At 57.1% G+C, this 24,041-nt stretch overlaps 8 protein-coding genes across 8 annotated transcripts; 5 read left to right on the forward strand and 3 right to left on the reverse strand.

The window, feature by feature from the left end:
* Positions 1–113: 113 nt before the first annotated feature.
* CDEST_14214 (Putative cytochrome P450, phosphopantetheine binding ACP domain, beta-ketoacyl synthase, thiolase) lies at positions 114–8,131 on the reverse strand (the record flags this gene model as incomplete). Its single annotated transcript, XM_062930370.1, has 9 exons — positions 114–1,538; positions 1,657–4,676; positions 4,774–4,833; positions 4,928–5,433; positions 5,676–6,750; positions 6,848–7,507; positions 7,637–7,696; positions 7,813–7,963; positions 8,039–8,131. 9 exons carry the CDS (start codon positions 8,129–8,131, stop codon positions 114–116), a joined length of 7,050 nt encoding a protein of 2,349 aa, XP_062786421.1.
* A 650-nt stretch (positions 8,132–8,781) lies between these two features.
* On the forward strand, positions 8,782–12,279 carry CDEST_14215 (Putative aconitase A/isopropylmalate dehydratase small subunit, swivel domain-containing protein). Its single transcript, XM_062930371.1, has 7 exons — positions 8,782–8,938; positions 9,120–9,796; positions 9,888–10,707; positions 10,883–10,960; positions 11,078–11,448; positions 11,547–11,721; positions 11,864–12,279. The coding sequence occupies exons 1-7, from the start codon at positions 8,836–8,838 to the stop codon at positions 12,235–12,237; spliced, it is 2,598 nt and encodes an 865-aa protein (XP_062786422.1). The 5' UTR covers positions 8,782–8,835; the 3' UTR covers positions 12,238–12,279.
* A 210-nt stretch (positions 12,280–12,489) lies between these two features.
* Positions 12,490–14,786, reverse strand: CDEST_14216 (Putative cytochrome P450). Its single transcript, XM_062930372.1, has 2 exons — positions 14,347–14,786; positions 12,490–14,280 (listed from the first exon to the last, which is right to left on the reverse strand). Exons 1-2 carry the CDS (start codon positions 14,589–14,591, stop codon positions 12,807–12,809), a joined length of 1,719 nt encoding a protein of 572 aa, XP_062786423.1. The 5' UTR covers positions 14,592–14,786; the 3' UTR covers positions 12,490–12,806.
* A 362-nt stretch (positions 14,787–15,148) lies between these two features.
* Positions 15,149–17,193, forward strand: CDEST_14217 (Putative cytochrome P450). Its single transcript, XM_062930373.1, has 2 exons — positions 15,149–15,530; positions 15,608–17,193. Exons 1-2 carry the CDS (start codon positions 15,324–15,326, stop codon positions 16,946–16,948), a joined length of 1,548 nt encoding a protein of 515 aa, XP_062786424.1. The 5' UTR covers positions 15,149–15,323; the 3' UTR covers positions 16,949–17,193.
* A 178-nt stretch (positions 17,194–17,371) lies between these two features.
* Positions 17,372–18,796, forward strand: CDEST_14218 (Putative short-chain dehydrogenase/reductase SDR, NAD(P)-binding domain superfamily). Its single transcript, XM_062930374.1, has 3 exons — positions 17,372–17,544; positions 17,634–18,360; positions 18,479–18,796. The coding sequence occupies exons 1-3, from the start codon at positions 17,492–17,494 to the stop codon at positions 18,530–18,532; spliced, it is 834 nt and encodes a 277-aa protein (XP_062786425.1). The 5' UTR covers positions 17,372–17,491; the 3' UTR covers positions 18,533–18,796.
* A 53-nt stretch (positions 18,797–18,849) lies between these two features.
* CDEST_14219 (Putative mycotoxin biosynthesis protein UstYa) lies at positions 18,850–20,152 on the reverse strand. The gene is made up of 2 exons (XM_062930375.1): positions 19,772–20,152; positions 18,850–19,688 (listed from the first exon to the last, which is right to left on the reverse strand). The coding sequence occupies exons 1-2, from the start codon at positions 20,040–20,042 to the stop codon at positions 18,940–18,942; spliced, it is 1,020 nt and encodes a 339-aa protein (XP_062786426.1). The 5' UTR covers positions 20,043–20,152; the 3' UTR covers positions 18,850–18,939.
* Positions 20,153–20,600: 448 nt separating this feature from the next.
* Positions 20,601–22,971, forward strand: CDEST_14220 (Putative cytochrome P450). Its single transcript, XM_062930376.1, has 6 exons — positions 20,601–20,719; positions 20,803–20,953; positions 21,037–21,096; positions 21,182–21,490; positions 21,578–21,946; positions 22,071–22,971. The coding sequence occupies exons 1-6, from the start codon at positions 20,627–20,629 to the stop codon at positions 22,736–22,738; spliced, it is 1,650 nt and encodes a 549-aa protein (XP_062786427.1). The 5' UTR covers positions 20,601–20,626; the 3' UTR covers positions 22,739–22,971.
* Positions 22,972–23,563: 592 nt separating this feature from the next.
* CDEST_14221 (uncharacterized protein) lies at positions 23,564–23,919 on the forward strand (the record flags this gene model as incomplete). The annotated part of the gene is made up of 2 exons (XM_062930377.1): positions 23,564–23,569; positions 23,629–23,919. The coding sequence occupies 2 exons, from the start codon at positions 23,564–23,566 to the stop codon at positions 23,851–23,853; spliced, it is 231 nt and encodes a 76-aa protein (XP_062786428.1). The 3' UTR covers positions 23,854–23,919.
* Between the last annotated feature and the right edge of the window lie 122 nt (positions 23,920–24,041).

The following is a 24,041-nucleotide window of genomic DNA, read 5'->3' on the forward strand; positions in this document are numbered from 1 at the left end:
TATGCCTATTAGTTATCCTCGCACTGGCAAGTGTACAGACAGGCACACAGTCATGGAGTCATTTATGCGCTGCATAGTATCTATCGCATGCCAATATAGTCATCTCACTCCTGCTATGGCCAATGCGACGGGCCCTTGGCCGGCTCGAGCAACGCGGTAGCCTGGGATGTCGTAGTGTACGGGCCTTCGGTCTGAACCCGAACCATGTTTTCCTCCACCATGCCCTCCGTCAGGCGCCGGCACGCCCGCTGCCATCGTATCTGCCTCTTTTCCTCGTACTCTTCGTAGCACGTCTCGGAAACCGTGGCGAACAGGTGCCTGGGATGGACGAGCAGCGCCTGGGAACCCTTCTGCCCGAACCCAAAGGAGGTGACCGAGCAGGCCTTGATGATGCGGTGCTCGCCGTCGCCCACTTGAATGGGTACGCTGGGGAAGAGGAGGTATTGGTGCCGTTCCAGCTCCGGCTCGATGTCGTCCGCGTTCGGGTTCCCCGGCACCAGCCCGGTATCCATCATCTGCAGGCACCCGTTGATCATCCACGCCCCGGCGGCCCCCTTGCCGTGGCCCGTCAGCCATTTCTGCGTCACGCACGGGAGCAGGTTGCCCGGGAGACGGCCCAACTGCGCCATCTGCTGCTGGATGACGGCTGCCTCGTTGACGTCGTTGGCCACCGTCGACGTCCCATGCAACGAAGCAACACCGATATCGTTGATGCCCAAGCCCCATGTTGCTAAGGACCCGCGAAGCGGCGAAATAGTCGGATCCGCTTTCCAGAAGTCGTTTCCGAGAGAGTATACGATGTCTTCCCGCTGCCTACGAGCCTCCTCGTCCAAAACAGCGAAGCTCTCGTCCCAGTAGGTTCTCTCGTGCGGCTTCCCCGACACCCCTCCCTCCCCATCGGGTCTGCTAGCATCGTGCCCCAAGAGTGCTTTGCGGTGGCGAAGCTCTTCGTCGACCAGCCACAGACGCTGGTCGCGCAACCTTCGCCTGTAGCGGAGATCCAGGAGCGGCGAGGGGAGGCTCTTGTTTGGACTCTTGGCACCAGATGATGATGATGATGATGCTGCTGTTGTTGCTGCTGCTGCTGATTCGGAAGTGGCTCGTCGTTCCCGTGCGTTGGTGAGAATACCTCGACCAGGTGCCGGGACCGACCGGCCGATGCCATCAGCCGCCATGCTGGTGTACGCCACGACGCCAAAGATGGGGAGTCCCATCCGGAGAGCCAGCTCGGCCGTGGTGAGAACCTGGATGCCGCAGCCCTGGGACTCGACGAAGCCCTGCCGCGACGACGCGGTCGGGCGCGACATCTCCCTCGGCGTCCTCCCCGCCGCTAGCTCGCTGTCGGTGTTGCACGTGGCGTTCATGCGGCCAAACTCGCGCGAAACGTCCTCGGAGAAGTCGTCCAGGCCCCCCACGATGCACATCTTGGCCTTGCCGCGCACGAGCAGGTCGTATCCGGTGTCCAGCGCTTCCAGGGACGTGGCGCAGGCTCCGACGGGCGTCTTCAAAGGGCCCGCCGAGCCCATGAGCAGCATGTTCTACAAAAGTGCTGCGTTAGTGAGTTTTCTTTCGGTCCTTCGTGTGCCAGTCAAAACAGCAGGGGAAACCCCCTGATACGTGATAAGAAGGAGGGGGAAAGGGAGGGAGGTTGCTTACCACCCAAGCACCGGTTGTGTTGGCAAAGGTCTCTTGGAGTATATCCCCCTGGACCTGCTCACCCAGAAACCGGTCTCTGTGCATCTTCCTCAGGGACGACAGGCCGCCCATGCTCGATCCGATGCAGCTGCCCACTTCGGAGATGTGGACGTGCTGATACATCTCGTACGGGTCGACGATGCCGGAGCAGAGAAGCGCTTCCACGGTACACACCAGGGCGTAGAGAGTGGCCCGGTCGATTTGGTTGACGAGGTCCTCGTCGATGCCGTAGCGCTTTGCGGACCAGCCCGTGGGGATCTGGCCGGCGACGGAGCGACTGAACTGCGATGCCTTTGGCACCAGTATCGTTGCTCCGGCCTTGATCTGGACCGTCACTGTGGTCGGAGACGCACCCGAATGAGTCCCGGCCCCGGCCCCGACCCCGCTGCTCGTAAAGACCGCCACTCGGTTGCCGTGCTGCCGCTTCAGCTCTTCGGCCACCTCGGGACTGGTCTCGAACGGCGGCAGATCCCGCTCGACGACAACCTCGTGGACCGAAGCGGACTTGGCCGGGTCGTAGCCGTTGTCGCACAGCTCGGGCTCGATCTTCCGTAAGCCCGTGTGCTCCGAGATCCACTCCCGGTACCTGTCACCGACCTCGGAGTCCTCCACGGGCTCGCCGGTAGCGGCGTCCACCCAACCGGACCGCGGGGACGCGTCCTTGCCGAGGTGACGGCGCTCGTGCTTGATGAGGCCCATCATCCACGCCAGTTCGACGCACCCGTCGAGGGACAACGGCGTTCCCTTCTCCATCTCCCATCTCGTCCGGCTGTTCCCGCAGGGCCCCAGCTCGGAGAAGCCCGTGATGACCACGACGCGGCTCAGGTCGACCATGCCCTCGAGGGAGCGTGCAAGGGGGGCTATGTGGGTTTTATAGTCAGGCAGCGTGGGTAGAGGCAGGAGTAGTTTCGCTCTTGGTGCAAGTTGTGATTTTCTTTCACCCTGGCCAGTAGTGGTTTTTCTGTTCCCCTCCGGAGGATACTGCCCAGTCAAGACGGCGTTATCCAGCTCGGCTTCCCGTTGGATGGCGATCTTGATCTCGGTTTCGTCTCGGAGACCGCGGCGGATGCTCGTCATGGCCTCCTTCAGGCTAGGGATCTCGGCCAGCCCCCCGCCGAGGTCGACGATCAACGGCATCGACTGGCAGGCGTCCGCCACCCTGCCACCCATCATCGTCACGATATGGGCCGCCATCTCGCCGCGAGAGAAGGTCCGCACGCCGAAAGCCTCCACGCCCGGCGCGAGGACGTCGTTGTCGCTCATGATGCCCGTGCCCCGCGTCCATCCGATGACGACCCCGAGCAGCGCCATGTAGTCGTGCCAGCCCTCGGACCTCCATCGGGCGAACACGGCCTCCAGGCCCCGCTTGGACTCGGAGTACAGGCCGTCGCCGCCCATCAGGCCGTGGTTGGGCGAGAGCGGGAGCACGGCTGTCACCGGCTTCGTCGTACGGCCCCCGAGCCGCTGGTTGCGGACGATGGCCCCGAGGAGGCGCAGCACGTTGACCAGCGCGACTCGGTGGGCCAGCTCGGCGTGGGAGTCGAGGTCTTCCAGGTCGCGGTTACTCTCCGCCATGACCGCGAACGGCAAGACGAAGTCGATGCCGCCGCCGCCGTCACCACCCACGTCGTCCTTGGCGTCGCCGCAGCAGTAGGCCGCCAGCGCCTCGACGTCCCGGCGGCTGCCCTGGTTGAAGGGCACGACCCGCAGCTCTGAGCCGCGGGAGCCGTACTTGGCGTAGAGATCGGCGTACATCTTGGTGGTGTCGGCCGAGTAGCTGCGCGTGGCGACGGTGACCCTCGCGCCGCCCCGGAGGAGATTCTCGACGATGGAAACCCCGATGGAGCCTTGTCCGGCGCCGGTCACGAGAACGCTTTTGCCCGTAAACGTAAGGCCTGGCTCTCTCGCTCTCGCCAAGTCCTCCATATAGATGCTGCTCAGTCTCTGTCCTTCGGCTTCGGATGTTTTCCCCTCGGCCCCAAAGAATCGGACACTGGGCACAAAGGAATCGCCCGACGGCATCCGAGGGACAGTGCGTACTTCAATGTCTCCGTTGTCTGTAATAAATATTGTGGGGGATCGTCGAGGCTCTCGGTCGACAAAGAGAGGGGCTTGAGATAGGGACGACTGGCAAGCTTCCATACAAGACCGCAACACGCGACGGATCTCATGATTTTCCTTGTCTTTTACCTTGGTTTCTTCTTCCTCGAGGTGAAACAGGAGCTGATCGATGGATCTGCCGCAAGCACGGTTCGCGATGCGTGTCATCAGGTCTTCCACTGACTCTAGTTGTGCTTGTTGCTGCTGTTGTTGCTTGTGAGCACCCCGTCCAGGCTGGAAAGCCATGCGTGACAGGCGGAGGATGTCCTGAGGGACCCAGTTCCAGAACGACTTGTAGACGCGCTGCTTCTTCACGTTGAACATGGACGCAACGCCTTGCGCATAGGTATCGCCAAGTTCATCTCGTAGATCGCAGAGGCCCGCATCCACCGCGTTTGTTTCTGCGCCCTTCTCGTCCAACACGGTAGCTGCTCGGCCCAGGTTCATCGTCAGCATCTCAATGAACTCATGGTAGAGCCCGTCGTTCCTCTCGGTGGCCTGCTTTTGTGCTACAGCCTCTGCGTCAACATCGGCCACCGGCTGGCGTGCCTCCAAGCCCTCTTTTTCAAGATAGGCAGCGGCTATATCGTCAAGGAAGACCATGGCTTCTGCGGCATCTCCTTTGCGGCCCCCTGCGGACTGGGTTGATGGAAGCGCGCTCAAGAAGATGGCGTTCTGCCGGTGCGGACCCACGCGCCATCGGCTCTGGAGATGGCTCCTGGCTTTCGAAGGACCAAAGGTGCCGGGGAGTGTATTGGAGAGCATGGTGGACACGAGGCCTGTGGCCGTCTTGCCCAACTCGGTCCTCCCCGTTGCTTGTTGGGCCTTGTCTACGATGAGGCACAATTCCTCGATGGGGAGTTCTGCCGCGGAGTCCGGTACTGTGATACGTTACTCCGAGTTAGCAATGTTCTCGTTCTCCGTAATGTTGAAGATGAGAGGCATTGGTGATTCTATCCTGAGAACTGCTCAACTTACTTTGCTCCCCAAACTCGACTTGCAAGTCACCAACAAGTTCGTTGGAACGCGTGGAACGGCCTATACAACAGTGAAATAGAGTGCACGTTAGCAAACCGCGAGCCGTAAACAAGGCAGATAGGTGTCAAGGGTTAGGGTTAATTGTGTCACTTACCGCCTGTCAACTTGCCGATGGTACTAGACTTATCAATGTCGCTTGGGTGCTTCTTTAACTTTGCTCCAACGATGGATACCAATACCGACGAAGCGTCGATGGCCTCGTCGGGAATCATGGCCCCTGGAGTTGCATCTCTGCCCGTGGTGGTTGCGGCCGCCGGCTCCTGGGCCGCGTCTACGAGGGAAGATGCGCCACGGGAACCTCGTGAGGGCGTCTCTGCCGGTCCAGCGGTTTGTTGTGAAGACTCCGTCTTGATTCCGGCAAATCCAGAGCCGTTGTTGTCCGGGTGCTCGGGCTGTTCGGAAGCCGGATCGAAGCGGTAGTAGATCTCGTCTCGGTCACTGTCGAGACTCAGTATCCGCCGACGGATCCCGCGGGCTTCGTCACGGTCCGCCGAGGCCTGTAACGTCTTTTTCATCATGTTCGTCAGAGTGTTTCCCGGGCCAATCTCGATGATGCGCTCGGCCTGGACGGCTTCGGCGATCCACTCCTGCGTCTCGATCCTGGATGGCAAAAGACTGAGTCAGCATTAAATATTCGAAACTTGTGAGCAATCAAAGCCATGATAAACAGCTGAAACGGAGAGTGGTTGAATGACTCTTTTGAAAGCAGTTGAACGAGGACAACTTGGGGGTTTTGGAAGACAAGGGCCTCACCATCGGACTGGGTACGTGAACTGATGCCTGATGTCTTGATCTGTTAGTGACGTTCGCCAGCCATACAAGTATTGGGATCAGACACCTACGCAAGCAGCTCGATAAGGAGAATATGGCCGAGATTTCTACGGGTCTCTGGGTGCATTTCTTGCGCAACAGCAACCTCCTGCACATCCAGTGATTTACTTTCACCTTTTGGGCTGTCGAGCTCCGGAGCGCTCAACGCCGACTCCGGGCGTGAAGTTTCCGAGCAAGTAGATGCAGAACAAGAAAACCTGGAGGACTCGCTCAGGACCGGGCTTTGTGAACGATGTTGTTCCAGGGAGGAAGACGCATCCATAGGTGAGTTCGGCGGAGGTGGCACGTCGTCAAGGGTAGACGATGCGTTAACAGCAGCAGCAGCAGCAGCCTCATCATCGTTACCGTGGCCAAGGCGGATCTCGGACTCGGCCGCCGCCCGGGAGTCCTCTGCAACACCCGCCTGCGGCTCTTCATCACGGGCGGCTCTGGTGAACCGAAGCCACGGGCCAGATTTGGCGGATGTGACGTGGTCCTTGAGCACATACTCTCCTCCGACAGGCATCGACTCGTCGCGGCAAAAGTCGAACCTGTACAGGATGTGAGCCAAGGTCAACGTTGCTTCGACATACGCAAGTCCCTTTCCGACACAGCTTCGCTGGCCACTGGAGAAGGGGAAGAATGCGCTCCATGCCAGGTCCACGGCCTCCGCCGTGGCGGCGCCATCAGCCTGGTCGCCGCCGCCGTTCTCTCCTGCGACAAGCCACCTCTCGGGGCGGTACTCCGAGGGTGAGTCGAAGTAGTCCTCATGGCGGTGGAGGCTGTAGATCCCAGTCCCGACGTCGACGCCGGGCGGCACGAAGACCGTCTGGCTCGGCTGCGAGCCGCCTCGGGACCCGACCTCGAGGGTCAACCCCCCGGGGAGAACCTCGCGCCAGAGCGCCCCGCCTACAGGGGGCGACATGCGGAGGGCCTCGTTGATGCACGCGCGTAGGAAGACGCACGAGTTCACTTGGTCTCCGGTACGGATTTCGGAGGCGGACCGGAACGCTGTTCTGACCTCCTTTCGCAGCCGATCGTATGCCCGAGGGTTGCCGGTCAGATAGAACAGTGTTGCTGCGACTGTCGTGGATGTGGTGTCCGAGCCTGGATTCCCATCAGTCACAGTCTTCATACATCTTCTTGTTTGGGGTGAATAAGTAACGCAAGCAATCGTTCATCGCATCGGGGGATCTCATCTCACCAGCGACAATGAGGGTGGCTGATTCGGCCTGGACCTCATCCCTGCTCAGCATCGAGCCATCATCTGGGTTCTTGGCCGTCTCCACGTAGGAAAAGACGTCGCTGCGTTTGGCACCCGGACTGGGAGACAAGCCTTTGCGAGTCCTGATAAGCCATACGAGGAAGCCAAGAAAGCGGTTCCGGGCCTTGATGGACTGGGGAAACAGATACTTGTCCAGCTTCGCGATGGACAAGATGCTTGCCTGAACCAAGGCACCGATCCGCACGTTGGATTCGGTGATGCACGCCGGGACGAAGCGGTACTTGTCGTTCTTGAGCGTGTTCGGAGACAGGCCGAAGGCGATATCGCAGATGACGTCGAAGGTCAAGTGCTCGCACAGAACAGCCATGTCCAAGGCTCTTGACGATGGCGCCGCGCTCTCATCCGGCGAGTCGTTTGTTGCTGCGCTTGCGTCGTCAAGGTTCGAGCACATCGCCTCGATGTGCTCCAGCATCTTGGCCTCGTACAGGCGCATCTGGGCATCGGAGAGAGCCATGCTCAGTATCTTTCGTCGTCTCGCGTGCTCCTTTTTGTTACGGAGGGTGAGAGTGTTAGGCGCGCCGTGTACAAGCGCGCCGTAGGCCTTGGACTTGATGACGTTGGCGCCGTGGGAGCTAATGGCTTTACGCCGTTGTAGAGTGAGTTAGTTGGTTGGGTAGCTCAAGACAAGCGTGTGAGTGTTTCCAAGTGCAGCGCAGATTTTCCCATAAGCCCAGGATGGCAGACCCGCGGGATGAAGGACGGACGTACCTTTGACAGCAGTATTGCTGTTGATAAGCAGACGTCCTGGCGCGTAACGTACGACCGGCCCTGGAGCACGCAGCATGAGCAAATAATGGCTGGCATGGAACACGTTTTGATCCCCGGACGACGTCGCCCGTTACGCCGCCCGCCGATCCGGTGAAGAAGTGTGATGAGATACTCACCATATTTCTTGTGGCAGCGGTACATATCAAGGTGAAGCGTGCCCCTCCACGCGTGCCACGCGGCATAGAGATCGGTACATTTTGCCAAAAACGGACCGGGGTAAGCAGCCAGAGGATGGAATACTAGCTGCCGGGCGAGGAAGACGACGACCTTGAGCCAGTTGTTAGCACGGAAAACTCACCCCCCCCAGTCAGAGCCACGACTATAGCGCTCGCTCGTACTCACTATCGTAATCAGTCCCAAGCCAAGCACCACAACTGGGATTCTTGCAGTCGGTGTTGGAAATATGCCAACCGCATAGGATAATAAGTTGGCCATTTCAGCAGTACCCATTAGTTAAAAGACTCAAGCGCCAGGTCGGTCTGGTCTGAAGCAAAGAAAAGCAACTGAAACCTCGATAAGTGAGAGTTCAGAGAACAAAAAGCTTCGGACCAGCGCAAAAATGAATGGGAGGGGAAAATGAACGCAGGATGATGCCATTCAACCTGCAAAGCCGAGCAGCCTTACAACAACAACAACAAGCGTTAATCGCGAGGTGAATGAATACAGGGGCGGCCTTGTGTGCAAGGTCGTGCGTGTCAAACTCATTTCAGAGCCGCAAGGGGGGGATTTGGTCGGTGATGACGTGAGCTGTTTGCATGAGTAAGCGTAGTATGTATGAGGCTTTCCACCTGTAGATACTCTGTACGGATGGGGTACATTGTAATGCATTTGCAGGCTGACCTGGTCAATGAGCCCGGTGGTGTCATTACTCATAGGATGCCCAATATGTGTGTGAAGCTCTGTGCTCTCCAGTGGCTGACAGAACTAATAGCACAGGTCACACTCACTGGCCCATGTCACAAACCTAATTACAGTACGCTGTGGCCAGAGCAGATCATCTTATGTTGGTCACTGAATAGACTGTGTCTGGTGGCCTGTCCGTGTTTCTTTGGCACCTTATAGCTGCTCATCCAAGGGGATTTGAACTGAAATCCCAAAAAAACGCTCCTTAGGGCCTTTGTCGCACGGGTTTCGGGATCATGGCAGTTGAAAGCTCCCCCAGTCGGTTCACGACCAACGTGCTGAGTGCGCTGAAGCGCATTCGTGGCGTCGATCTCGACGATGCGAGGCAATCCTATCAAGGTGAGCACAAGACCGACTCCTTGGAATCGGGGAGAAGTAGCACCACCCAAAGTGAGATGTTGGGGGAAGAGAGGAAATCCCAACATATGACGACGGTTTAGAGAAAGGGGTTACCAGCTCCTGCGGCCCTCGAACTGAACGAGCATCACTAACGCATACCTGATCGGTTCGAGTTGAACAGATGGACCCGGTCTTGATTCTTCCTTCTCCAACCTCGGCCAGTTCTTTCGTTTCGTGGACAAGGAACTGCGAAGCAGAGACCATGTGGCCGAAGCAGAAGCCATCGCCCACGTCGCCGAGCTGTGCGCAACGGACCCCGAGCTGGGAGGGCTCGGCATCGTGGCAGATGCCGTGGGATGGGGCCCGGATTTCGCCTCGTCAGCGTCGAGCACCGTATCCATCCACACGGATAGTCCCGTGCTTCGCGAGGTCGAGTTTCTGGTCGACGCCTGGCTGTCTGCCGTCAGCTCGCGAGAAGCCGCGTCGCGGCAAGCGAGACCGGCGCTGCGGAGACGGCTCGGAGGAACCCCGAGCGACGCGCACCCGATGACCCTGACGGAAAAGATCCTGGCGTACCACGCCTTCTCGCTGCCGTCCGCCAAGGGGGTGAAGCCGGGAGACGTCGTGAGGGTGTCGCTGGACTGGGTCATCGCCAGCGAAGTGGCCTGGCTGGGCATGCTGCACAGCATGAGGAGCATCGGGCAGCAGATGCAGGCCTGGAGAAACGACCGGTTCTGGCTGACTGGCGACCACGCCGTCGACCCCCGCAACTACCACCTGGAGAAGAGCCAGATGTTGAGAAGGGAGATGGAGACAGCCAAGCGGAGTCTGAAGATGACGGAGAACCAGGGCTCCAATGTACGTTCGTTCCTCTTCACCCCCTTCCCCCATCACAAGGAAACCTCTTTCGCACGTCGTGTACCGAGTCTGACATGTTGGCTGGCCCTAGTATACCATCCTCCACACGGAATTTGTAAGAGAGCGGGCGGAACCCGGCATGCTCGTCATCGGGGCCGACTCTCACACCTGTTCCGGCGGCGCCGTCAGCTCTCTGTCCATCGGGCTGGGAGCGGGCGACAACATGATCGGCCTCGCCACGGGCCAGACCTGGTTCAAGGTGCCCGAGTCCATCCGCGTCAACTTCACCGGGAAGCCGGCCTGGCACATCAAGGGCAAAGACGTCATCCTCTCCATTCTGAGGGCGCTCCGCCGAAACACCTTTGCCGCCGACCGTGTCGTCGAGTTCGGCGGCCCGGGTGCCGAGTACCTGTCCTGCGATGCGCGCTTTGCCATCTGCAACATGTGCACGGAGCTCGGCGCCATCACGGGAATCTTCGTCCCGGACAAGGTGACGCGCGCGTTTCTCGACGGCCGGAAGTCCAAGGTCTACAAGTCGAACTCGGTGTACTTTGCCCCGGACGAGGACGCCGAGTACGCCGCCGTCTTCGACATCGACCTGGGCCGTGTCGAGCCCAGCATCGCCATCTATCCCTCGCCGGACGACGTCTACCCCGTCACGGAACGCCTGGGCATGACGTTTGACGGCTGCTTCATCGGCGCGTGCACGACGACCGAGGAGGATCTTGTTCTCGCTGCCCTCGTCCTCGAAGTCGGTCTGAAGCGAGGCTTGGCGGCGGTGCCCGGCAAACGCCTGGTGGTTCCGGGAAGTCGGCCGATCGCCAGGAATCTGCGGATGCTCGGCCTCATGGATATTTATGAGTCGGCTGGGTTCGAGCAACCTGCACCCGGCTGCAGCATGTGCCTCGGAAGTGAGTGTCCCCTTCCAAGATCCTGGTTGCACTCTCAAGCTGTTGGGAGGTTATGAGCTTGATGATGATGATGGGGTGTCTCCGGCACTCACATACATCATCGGAAAGTTCTTGTCCCTTGTTGTAGGCTATTTGAGTATCATCAAGATAGATTCGCTAACCCAGCGCGCTGCAGTGGGAGTCGATATCGCCGAGGAAGGGTCCAACTGGCTCTCTTCGCAGAACAGAAATTTCAAGAACCGAATGGGCAAGGGTATGTATCTGTCCTCTCGTCAGTCAGCAACAACCTCTACATAGTTTTCATCAACCTGCGGCCCTCTTCTCCTCCTTCATGATGGATACTGAAACAGACTGTTAACTTGTGTTACAGGCTCGGTCGGCCATATCTGCTCGGCTGCCACTGTTGCCGCCGCCTCCTTCAGCATGACTCTGTCAGATCCGACGGAGCTGCTGCGAGAGGTCGACGAGTCCAGATACAACGAGCTCCTAGAGCAGTGCAAAGCCTGGAGGAACAGAAAGCACGCTGCAGTGCCGCAAAGGAAACATGCGCATGACGATGTTCAAGACGAAGACGTGGAGTACGTTGAACCTGCGTTGACGGCGGTGACATTCCAGCAGGGAGAAGCACTGTTGAGCCAAAGGGGAAAAACTGCATCCGAAACAACTGGCGGACAACTTGACGGGGCCAACGTCATTCAAGGACGGGTGTTCACAATGGGCGACTTTGTGGACACGGACGCGGTCAGTATACTTTTTGTGCCTTGTCCCCTATGACCACTTGACACGAAAGAGATGAGTTTCTCTAGAGACTGACGGTTTCTATCTTTCACGGAACGCAGATCATTCCAGCGCCCTTCTGCTCAAGCCCTACCGACGAGGCTTTGGGCTCGCACTGCTTCGAATACGTCTGCCCCGACTTCCGCGATCACGTTCGCCAGGGATACACCGTCGTCGTAGGCGGAAAGGCGTTCGGATGCGGATCTTCCAGAGAAGAAGCTGCTCGGGCTTTGAAGGGTGAGTTCTCCCCGAATCTGTAGCGTTCTTGTTTCACCTAATCCATCTTGGCCATAATACACTCTTGTGTGACCGCGAGCTTGGTATGCTTCGTAGCCGATGACTCCAAGTTGCTGACCTTTGGCCTTGCGTACCCCCTCAGGTATCGGCGTCAAGTGCGTCATCGCGCGGTCATTCTCCTTTATTTTCGGGCGAAACATGCCCACCATCGGCTTGATCGGCTTCGTAATCACCGACGACGAGTTCTACCGGCTGGCCGGCCACGGCGCCGAGGTAGAGGTCGACGTGCAAGGGCGTTGCGTCAAGGTGGGCGGCAAAGAGTTCGGGTTCCGGCTCGACGACATGGAGCTGAAGTTGGTCGAGAACCGAGGCCTCGCCGAAGCGTTCCGGCGGCATAGAAAAGATGTGTATGACGCGCTGTGCTCTGGTAGAGGGTCTTCTGCCGAGGTGCCGTCGCCGGTCTCTCTGGCAGACGTTTCGATGCAGCGTAGGAAGCCGGAGGGATTGGCCTGGTAGAGTTTAGATTATCACATGGTAGGGAGCCTAATCTTTTTGAAGCGAACCGAATCTTCCTGTTCTGTCTGATGTAAATTGGAATCCTGTTGAATTTGTTGACCTCTGATGGGTAAGGATACACATGACCTTTCTACCTAATAGTGGCATCGGAGACCCTGCAAGGGCTTAACTACAGCTTTGCAGTAGAGGAACCGCATCATTATAATGATAGAATCTATCTATAAAAGGGTGCTCCCTCTGCCGGTTGGAAAAGAGAGTGACGTTTTCTCTATGCAAAAACTGCGTACCTAACCACCGTTGGGTCAATGACGGGTATCAGACGGGAAACGATAGAACGAAATCATGCTATAGGGCTTCGCCAAATATATGACTACGCAAAAAGACACAACTTAACAGCAATGAATCAGACTTTTATCGTTCGCCTACACCCCAAGAGCATGGAGTTGTCCAGAGGTCTATGACCATCACCTCGGGTGCGCTACAATATGAGGACGTGCTATATGCTCAAGTAAAGCGCACCACTAATTTCCCAAGAGGACTCCAATAGTCTTTTTGTAACACGACCTCACTCATTCAAACTCCCGCCTCCTCAGTCTCACCCGGATGCCCCCCTTGGGCACTTTCGTCCCCGTGCCCGGCAAGCCCTGGGGCACCGTCAGCACACCCTCCTTGCCGCCCTCAGGTTGGACTTCGTAGAGAGTGATAAAGGCCGCCGCGATGGCCAGGACCTGCTTCTCCGCGTAGGTCCGGCCGCGGCACATGCCGGAGCCGATCCCCCACGGCTTCATGCAGCCCGGCCGCGCGACCTTGGCCCCCGTGCTGGGATCGGTCTGCAGGAACCGATCGGGCACGAACTTCTTGGGGTCCGGGAAGATGGCCGGGTCGTGCTGGACGAGATGGTGGAGGATCGTCACCCAGCTCCCCTGCGGCAGGGTATGCGTCTTGGACGACTTGTCCGGGCCCTCCCCCGTGGACATGGGGACCTCGACGGCTTTGGACACGTGGCGCACCGAGGCAGTCTCGTTCGTGAGGCGGAACGTCTCGTAAAATGCCGCCTTGAGCAGCGGGCACTTGTTGTGGATGGAGACGTGGTCGAACGTCTTGATCTCGTGGCGGGCCGTGGCCGCGTCGCGTTCGACCACGACGTACGGGGCCACCTCGTCGCGGAGCTGCTCAAGCAGGCCTGGGGTGCAGCAGATGAAGATGATGAGCCACGACGTGGCGCGCTGCGTGTTGCTGTTCTGGCCCAGCAGCAGGCTTGTCTCGATCACGGCGCGGTGGTAGTGGCTGACGTCGTGCTTGCGGAACACCTCGCTGCGTCCGAACGAGACGGCTGGGACGTCGCTCAGGTCGTCGCCGCCGATGGCCCCGTCTTGGTAGTCTGATATGCGCCGGAACAGGTCGCCCACGCGCTCCGTGATGCGGTTGCGGGCGAAGTCGCCCTCTTGAAAGGACCGCAGCGGAATCCATCTCGGCAGACCCAGGCTCAGGAAGAGGACCTGCTCCTCAAACTTCCAGAGGTCCTCGATGCATTCCGGGTACTTTGCCAGCCACTCCTCGCCGAAAAGGAGCGAGATGGCCAGGTGGGCTCCGAAGTCTCGGAGCAGGTTCATCAAGTCGAGCTCTACGATGCCTGGCTGTTCCGGGGTGTCGGGCCGGATGACCTTGACGTCCGCGGTGCGCTCCCAGCCTCTGAGCGCCGTCTTGTCACTCCCGTCGACGTACGACACCAGGTTGGCTATTCTGTGCGGGATGTTCCCTGCCGTCAACGTGTTGGCCGCGCCGTGCTCGTTGAGAAAGGTTCGTTCGAGAACAAGCAGCAGGTCCTTGTACGAGGCCTGCCACTTCGTGTGCAGCGCCTCGCCTTCTTTCTTGCCAGTCCCCCCGACGCGCATGAAAAGGCTCCACATCACCGTCCTGGACTCGAGGGAATGGTTGGGCTGGCCGTTGGTCAAGAGCGGCCCGCTGATGCTGGGGTCATATATGACTTGATGCTTGCCGGTGAATCCGTACAGAGGGCCGCCATATCGCCGGAAGAGGTTTCTGTGGAAAGGGTCAGATGAACTATTCACACTTCAGAGACAATATGGAGGAGGCAAATGGGGGTACCGGAGTTTCTGAGGCGTTCCGCCGGCGGTCACACACACGGTGGTGAGAATGATGTCGAGCGGCATTGTGATGGGAAGCATGGGCCGGCTCTTGACGAAGAACAGAGTGCGGTAAAGGAACCAGCTCGCGAGAGCCAGCAGCAGGTACTTCGTGCCTGGCTTGGCTCCCAGTTCGGCCCAGTCCGCCCAGTCCGCAGATAGTAGTCCATGACGCTCTCCCGCGTTGGCGGTGCCGTTTATGGACATGCTGGATTCTGCTGTCTCGAGAGGCTGCCGTTGTTGTTGGTGGTGTTGTTGTTGCTGTTGTTGTTGGCGTTATTGCGATAGTAGCGTCCTTTTCGGGCAGATATGCTCTATGATATTGTCGATTCTGCAAGCTACTTGGCTTCCAGCTTCCAGCTCTGTTAATGGACGTCTGAGCGCGGCGTCCAGACGACGAACGCCCCTCCAGCTTTAGAGTTACCGATCTTATCCCAATTCTCGCGGCCTCTTCCTCATCCCGTAAACCTTGTGGGTAGCTGACTCACTCTGATTTAAAAAAGGTAAAAAACCCCCGTTGACCAATGAATGGCTTTGGATTCTTGGTTCAGAGCCTGTAAGCAGAGGGGGAAAGGTAAGCAGGTTGGAGAGAGCATGTAACTGAGCCGATGGGATGATCTTACGTACAGTTTAGTGCTTGTATAAGTGAGTTACATTGTAATGCAGACTCGCCTTCGTAAGCAAAGCCACCATTGGTCAAAAAGAGAGAGACAGCGATTCTACGTCTCAACACGGGATGCAGGCCCGTCTGTAACGGGGGCTAACAGACTCTTCTAAAAGGAAATCCTCACGGTGGTGCCAGGATATCGACTGCTGGTTGCTGGGGCATTTCTTAGGGCCGTCCCATCTGGAGCATATTCATCCGTCTTCTCTGCCCAAACAGCGTCAACTGGCTTCAGCGCTAGAGTTGTTGTTTATTGGCTCTTGATTTATCGTAAAATGGCCTTGACAATGAAAACATTCATAGCGCTGTGCGGCTGCCTCTCGACGCTGACGCTGGTAACACTATGGGTTCTGCACAACCGCCACCCCAACTTCGATGGTCTCGTCTGGGTTGGCCTGCGGAAAGAGTGGTTTCCCAAACTCAGAACGAGTCTACGCTACAAGCGTGAGGGGTTACGGATCGTCGATGACGGGTATCGAAAGGTGAGTTTGACAGCTGCAATGAAGAAAACTTGACACGAACTGCAGCTGATGCTGATGGATTGTATCATATTCGACAGTTCAGCAAGCATGGAAAACCCTTCGTCACCCCGTTATCAACAACCAAACCCATGGTGGTTGTGCCGCCGTCTGATATCGAATGGCTAGCGAAACGACCCAGATCGGACGTCCTGCCGCCTCAGATGGTCCTCCACCCGGAGCTGGTGCACTACTACTTTCCAAAGATGCCCGCTGGGGAGTTCACGCACATGCCGACAATCAACGTCGACCTGAAGAAGATCACGCCGGAGATCATCTGGCGACAAGTCAGCGAAAGCGTGCCCGTTAGCTTCGACGCCGGCGTGTCCATTGACAAGGCACGCGGCGGCGACGAGGACGACGACTGGCAGACCAGAAACCTGTTCGAAATCTTGGGTGGCATTGTCGGCCGCGTCTCTGTTGGCATCTTCCTGTCCAAGAGACTCGCTCGCGATTCGACCTTTATCGAAACCATCATCATGTACGGGTTGACGTTCAACAGCTTCCCGTACCAGCTCCACGATGCCATTCCCAAGCCCCTCCGGCGTTTCTACGTGCCCTTGATCGCGGCCCCGTCGCGGTACTACCTGCATAAGCTCCACAGGTGGCTGCTGCCGCTCATCCAGCAGCACCTCGATGGCGAAGAGGCCGACGAGGATCGAGACACCGTGCTGTACCACCACGTCAAATGGGCGCAGAAGTCGGCCGACCCGCAAGACCGGGATCCCAGGGTCATCATATCACGCCTGGTGTTGATGATCGCCGCACTTGCGCTCCCAACCCTCTACCAGAGCCTGAGCGACTCCGTGACCAACCTGACGCGGCAGTCCCCGGACGGTGAGGACTGCTTTCAAGCGGTCCTTCGACGGGAAGTAGACGAGCTCCTGGCAGAGGCATCGGAGGATATTCCGCCCAAGGGGTACGCTCTGCGCCTCGTCCACATGAACTCCTTTCTGAAGGAGACACTACGCTACCACACGTTCAACGGGTTTGGTCTGGGCCTGAACCGGGAGGTGGTGGCAGAGAAGGGCCTGACGCTGCCATCCGCCAAGGACGGCCCGATACTTCCCAAGGGCACATGGTTGAGCGCGGCGTACGACGCCATACATCGCGATCCGGAGAACTACGAGGCGCCGGACGAGTTCATGCCATGGCGCTTCGTGTCCCCGAGCGGTGACAACACGGCCGACGTGACGGATACAAGCGACACGTGGCTGCCCTTCGGCAGGGGGAGAGATACGTGTCCCGGGCGGTTCTTTGCCGCGGATTACATGAGGTTGGTCATGTTGTATCTCGTACAGAACTTCGACGTTCGTGCGCCGGGTAAACTGCCAAAGGGATCGGCCCCGTCGATTGATATCAGACCCCGGGGGGCACGATAGCGACAGTTCAAGTGTGGAACTGGGCGGTAGACATTTTCACCAGGGACAGCTCTCTTAGGCTTAAATTTGGGTTAAGAAGGACAAATAGACCTACGATAATGTACCGACACGCTTACTACATAAACTTCACTCACATAGTCATCTTCGGACGGCACTTGTGCTTTTTGTTCCATATATCATGGGCTCTACTGAAAGTAAAAAAGGACGTTTCTCCATTGTTTCTACTTGTCTTTTTTGACCATCACGGAAGCATGCGACTCGGAATAACAACAGCCGACATGGCTATCTATCAAGCTCGTATTCCCGTGGCTGCCCATGAGCCTTACGGAACATCGTGAGAGGTTCAGAAAGGCATAATCCCTGTCGTTTGTGTAATATACTTTCGTTTATTTTCCTCACGCGCAGGACATGGGTCTCGTCTTATTCAAACATAAAGTCAATCCATTCATCTCACTGCGCCCTCTCGTCCGCCAAAGTGTATGCAGCTAAGTCAACGATTTTGATATCCCATACGGACTTCTTCAACCTCTCGTATCAATCACCATGGAACCGTTTCAGTTACACGGGAAGAACGTCATCGTCACCGGAGCTGGAGGGTAAACTATACACACACCGACAGAACCAGTCAAATCTCGGCTAGTGAGAGGCTGGTCATGAAGGTTCACTAATGATTCTCGTGACACAGAGCTATCGGGTCGCAAATCGCCGTCTTGTTTGCCAAAGCAGGGGCGGCGAATCTGGTCCTGTCGGACGTTTCGGACGCCGCACTCGGCGACCTCGGCGACACCGTCGACAAGTATCGGCCGTTCTCGGGCCGTCTGCTTTTCCATCGGTGCGACGTGTCCAAGGAGGAAGAAGTCATGGCCCTGGTCCAGCTGCTCGACGACCACGGCGGCGTCGACGTCATGCTGAACAACGCCGGCGTGTTCCCTTACGACGACGGCGACGCCATCACCACGACCGGTAGGGCCTGGGAGCTGACGCACAACGTCAACGTCATGGGCACCTGGCACGGCTGCAAGCACGCCGTGCTCAGCATGCGGCGCCACGGCAAGACGAGGGGCAGCGTCATCAACACGGCCTCGGTGGCGGGTCTCGTCGGCTCTGCCACCGCCCAGATCGCGTACACGGCGAGCAAGGGCGCCATTATCGCGATGACGCGCGAGCTGGCCATGGTACACGCGAAAGAGGGCTTCCGCTTCAACTCTCTGTGTCCGGCTCCGCTCGGGACGGCGCTGTATATGGACTTCCTCGGCTCGAACCCCGCTGCGTGGGCGAGAAGAGAGGTTCACCTGCCCCAGGGTCGCCTGGGCGAGCCGGTCGAGCAAGCTTATGCTGCTCTGTTCTTGGCCAGCGACGCCAGCTCTTTCGTCAACGCCCAGGAGCTTGTTGTGGACGGCGGCATGACAAAGGTATGTTTCATGGGAAGCAGACGCTGTTTACTCTATTGCGATACCGTTGGTCAAGCTCCCCGCACCTAGATTTGGCTGCTTTGATCGGACCGAAAAGAAACTAACGACCATCTTCCAGGCTTACGTTATACCGGAAGGAGAACCATGCAAGCCTGTTCTAGACAATTTCTAAGCTCTGAGGGGAACAGAACGGACAGTTGTAGAGCCCAAAATACCAGGGACGAAATACCAAGAACTGTGAATAATGTATGGTAATGGGAACCAAGATTCCGGTTTCGCTGATTGGCCAAGATATTGAGGATGCTTGTTCAACAGCAGCTGTTTTCCTAGAAACATGGCAATATGTCGATTAGAATATTTATCAGTAGAGGCGTATGAGACGCTTAAAGCTCTCGGCAGGACATCACCATTTGCAACCTGAGATCGATGCATGAACAGCCATGTACACGGAAAGTTGTCCTATGATCGAGTAACTGCTAATCAAGGACTCGGTGTGCTATAGCATCTCAGGAAATGCTGTCAGAAAACAAACAAGCCTCGCTACTTGCTAGTTTATAATTCTCCCATCATCGGCTTATACTAGACGACAGCGTCTCCCGCAAACTCGCCCTGGCGCGGGATCTCGCCCGTCGACCTCCACTGCTCCAACACGTCGTCGAACTTTCTGCGCTGCTCGTTCAGATCCTCCTCGCTCACCTTGGGCACCTTGGTGTTCCCCGGGAACTGCGGGTGTGCGTAGGCGCCCGGGGACGGCATCAGCAGCTGCAGACGCGCGTCGTCAATCACGTTGTTCTCCCTGGCGAAGCGCCACAAGTCGTCCAGCGGGCGGCACTGGCGCGACCTCGACATCTCGGCCACCGGGTGGGGGTAGTCCTCGATCCAGATCATGTTGAACACGTCCCACGAGTTGTGGCACGCCAGGCCCTCGTACAGCATCTTCAGGCAGTGGTCACAGTGCCGGGCCTCGCCGTCGCCCAGGGTGGTCATGTTGGGGAAGTAGACGTGGCGGTAGATCATCTTGCGCAGCACGTTGAGGCAGTGCATCTGGTGGTGCGTGTCCAGCACCGTCGGGAAGACGCGGTCGCCGTACCCCCAGTCAGACGGGATGCTGACGTATCTGTCGGGGTCCTTTCCCAGGCGGACCATGTCCTCGCGCGTGATGAGGAAGCTGTGCGGCCTCATCAGCTCGTCCCAGAAGGCCTCGACGTCGGGGCCGGGAGGGCGCGCCCAGGGCTCGGTAGGCGGCTGTCCTATATGCCAAGTCGGCTCGAAGACCTTGGCGGACTGCCCACCGCCGGAGCGGAGGTAGCTCAGGATCGATTTGGGCACTGTAGTGTTTTTTTGGATACGAGTCAGTCTTGCCACCTCTTTGAGAAGAAAAGAGGAAGAGGAAGAAGTAAGGGGCACTCACACAGGTCTGGGTTGTCGTAATGGTACATGCATTTTACATATCCGCGTTCGCGGTACAGATAGCCAGCCGTGAAGGCCAGGACTGATACGAGGAGGAATGCTGACGGTAGAAGCCAAAACCCCTTCCACTTTCGGCCACGTCTTTCTGGACTTGTCCTGATGCCGTTGTAGTTGTCGTGGTCAAGCAACATGTGCTCAGACTCATGGCATTCGGACGCAGAGTCGATGCCCCCGTCCTCGGTTGTCTTCTCTGCCGAAGCAGCAGCAGCCATTGCGGTGCGTACGTTCGCGGGCTAGCGTGGTGTTCGTTTCTCGTGTCAAAAAGGAATGGGGAACACAAGAAATACGAGATCATTGAGGAGCAGACCCTGGTATCTCTTGGCGGAAGTGGTACGAAGCCCGCACTCCCTTTTCTCCTGGTTGGCCTTTATTGGCTCCAAGTCATGAGCTGACTCATTGGCGAAGTCACTTCTGTTTTGCCCCCAAAGATTTGGCAAATATTTACTGTCTGCTGCATCATATCTCTCCCTCTCCCCCCCTTGTCCCGGCTCTCTCCCAGTACGATGGATGGATGGTATGTGTGTGCCAGCAACGGGCAATAAGCCCCCTCATAGCACCGGGCCCGCTTCTCCCAAAGTTACAGAGACTGCGGAAACCCGGCTTGGGGGAAAACTCGGGACGTTCTTCCAGGATGACGCAACCTGAAGTTGCTTACTCATACTGCAAATCATAATCAGGTGTCGGTGTATGGATATCCCGGGTGGTCGGCAGAGCTATATCCCAGGATGGCCACTTGCTCATGCCCAGGCCTATCCGCTGCAATTGTTGCGATTCAACTCTTGGTTAGCTTCTGTCGATGATAGTCGTTTCTTCCAACATGACGCTATTCACATCGCCTTACACCGTCCTCGGTGTTTTACAGGCCTTGCTTGGATTCGCCGCTGTAGGAGTAAGTGTCCCTTGTTCAAGTCTTGGGTCGCGCCACAAGAAGGGGGGAGAGCTTCCCATGCTAACCACTACGATGTTTGACAGTTGGCCTGCCTATGCGTGTATCGTCTTTTTTTCCATCCATACGCAAAATATCCGGGTCCCCTCCTCGCGAAGCTTACCAGCTGGTACTCGGTATACCACGCTTATACGGGCGACCTTCACATCGATATATGGGCATGCCATCAGAAATATGGTGAGTTTCTAAGAGGCACGCTTCTTTGCGCATCAAATAGCCACCACGATCCTCTGGCGTACGCTTACGTCCTGAACCAAAAGGGGACCTCGTTCGATACGCGCCAAACAGGCTCTTGGTGAACACTGACGTTGGCCTTAAATGTGAGTTGTATCTTTAACGGCAGGTCCATCAATGAAGATTTCCCATGGAAAATTGCGTTGTTACTGATTGCCGGGGAAATTCAAGCAATATACGGCTTCGGCAAAAACGTGCAGAAATCGAAGGCGTACCATCGCATCTCACTGGTCAAGGGGGCAGAAGCCCTCCAGAGCGTCGTCAACAAACCCACGCACGGAAAACTGCGAAGAATCATCAGCCAGGGCTTCGCGGAATCCTTCATACGGGCGTCGTCATCCGAGGTGCTGGGCGTGGCCCGCATCCTGTGTCGTCGACTGGGCGAGCCGCGTGATGATTTCGCGCAAGTGCCCTTTGCCAGCACGGATTATGATGATGATAATCATGGCTGGACATGTCCCAAGAACATGGCCGTTTGGTGTGAGTCGATCGATCTCATGCTCTAAGAGTGTCCGCCAGAGCCTCGGCGAGTGGGCGCAACCAACTAACTGTGAACCGGAACGCTAGCCGATCTCTACACCTTTGATGTCATGTCTCGGGTAGTCTTTGGGAGCTCGTACGACATGCTCGAGAGCTCCGAAAACCACTGGATCAGCCACGCGATCCAAGGACAGCTCCGTCGCATCAGTTACCTGTTCCAGCTGCCCGAGCTTGAGGATCTGGGTCTCCACAGAGTCATGTTTCCGGACGCACGGCGGCGCGCATTCAGGTTCTCTCAGAAGAGCAAACAGCTCATGGATACGAGGCGAGGGGCCGGGAAACCCAGACCCGAGGCCGACATCTTCTCGTTGTTGGTCGAGGCCAGGGATCCCGACACGAACGAGGCCTTGTCGGAGCAACAGCTGTGGGCGGAGAGCAACCTTCTCATCATTGCAGGTGAGTGTTTTTTTTTTCCTTCTTTTTTCAATTTCTTTTTTGCTTTTTTCAATTTGATTTAGCAGGAACGAGGTATTAGTTGGGGTCGCAAAGGAACACAGAGTTGATTGCTTTTCACGTCCAGGATCCGACACGACGTCGACCGGCATCGCTGCAACCTTTTTCTATCTCTCGCGCAACCCCGCTGCATACAGGAAAGTAGTGACCGAAGTGCGCAAGACGTTCCACTCGAGTGGCGACGTGAAACCCGGGCCGGCGCTGTCGTCGTGCGTCTACCTGCGAGCCTGCGTGACCGAAGCCATGCGCCTCTGCCCCCCGGCTGCCGGAGCAATGTGGCGCGAGGTGCTCACCGGGGGCCTCCTTATTGGCGACGAGCACATTCCCGAGGGCCTGGATGTAGGAACGGGTATCTTCGCGTTGCAGCACGACGAACGATACTTCCCGCAGCCCCTCAAGTACTGGCCGGAGCGGTGGCTGGCGGAGCATGTCGGACAACCGGCCGTCGACGTGGCAAATAGCGCGTACACGGTGTTCTCCATCGGCCCGCGGAACTGCGTGGGGAGATCGCTCGCCATGCTGGAGCTCATGGTGTGCATGGCCACGGTCATCGCCGACTACGACTTCCGCGCCGCTTCGGGGCACCTCGGCCGCGTGGGCGAAGGGAAGGGGTTGGTAGAGGGCCAGTACCAGGTCAAGTGGGCGTTCACTAGCGACAAGGACGGACCGTATATCCAGTTCAAGAAGGCTTGCCGAGACGGAGATGTGCCGGAGAAGGCCGGCGGTGGGCTGTAAAACTGTGATGGAACAGCGGACCGGATCTCTTCACTGCCTACACATCTTCTCTGTCCTGTGTATGACTTCAAGCTCTTGGACGACTATACATGTCCACAGACAGTTGTCTTTTGGCAGTTATCATTGGGCACATGAGCAGGGCCCTCGGGTGTCTAACTTTACGCGCAGTTCATCAATGCGCAAAGGAACAGATTCTTATGACAAAATCACAATTTTGGTTGCTTCATTTGACACAAATCAATTTTTACAGGCTGTTACCGGTCTCATAAACTGAAAAATCTTGCAAGATGTGCCGTTTCTTGCGTCAAGCTGGAAATTCCATGTTTTCCGTGATGATTCTCTATTGTCCGATGTGTTCTTCACTGCCGAATGTCCCCCAAGTTTATGCTTCTGCAGTGCCTGCATAGCACAGAATTAAGCATACCACTAGGCTTCTTTAGGCAGTTGACTCCACCTTCCGCTTTTGAGCCCCCTGCTAGTCTTGCGGGAAGGGGACATGTCAGGAATATTATGTACGCGGGAGGTATGCTTCACCGCACTAAGGAATGTACCTTTAGAACAGGGCTGTTCAACGTAATCAGCTCACGTCAACACGCTGTCAAATTAAACTTTGGCCTTAGTCAGCGATCCCAGGATTATGTCAATGGCCTACATAATCAGCTAAGCAGAACAAAAACATCGCTTAACTGATAATTTACACGAACTATTGTCTGTTATGCACATGCTTACAAGCAGTCAACTAATGCGTGCAAACTCGACTTCCAAGGTTACAAAATGACGGCTTCGTGACTTAGGATCGTCAAAGCCGTCAAGAACTACCGAGCTATGACTGTGAGTCTTTTTTTCTTCTTTTTTTTTTTCTCAAAGTTTCGTTCTCAAGACATCATTAGACAGCTTACGTGAGACCAAAGTTGTCTATCCTTTCGCCCATCTCCCCTATCTTTGTGGGGGCACCCCCCTCCCATCCGTGCGATGTTGTGACTGTACAGAGTCTCACATTACCCAACGTATTGGTCCTCCTTCGTGGCAGGCTGGGCGAGGATCTGCTGGGTGAGGACCTGCTGTGTGGCAGGCGGTGGGAACTGCCCCTCTGGGAGATTGGGAGGCTCCGTTAGTAGCTCTTGTAGGAGAAAGATGGCCGGGAAGCCTGTGGTGAGGACGCGGCATACTGTCGATTATAGCCCTCTCTATTCTACAACTTACTAGTCGGTGAAGGTGAAGTTGGACTTGGGACTCTCGAATTCCATTCCACGTTTTCATTGACCGCCAATTCTCGACTTCTCTGCACTCTCCCGTGATAGTC

Source organism: Colletotrichum destructivum, chromosome 9 (assembly GCF_034447905.1).
Source record: "Colletotrichum destructivum chromosome 9, complete sequence".
Lineage (NCBI taxonomy): Eukaryota > Fungi > Ascomycota > Sordariomycetes > Glomerellales > Glomerellaceae > Colletotrichum > Colletotrichum destructivum.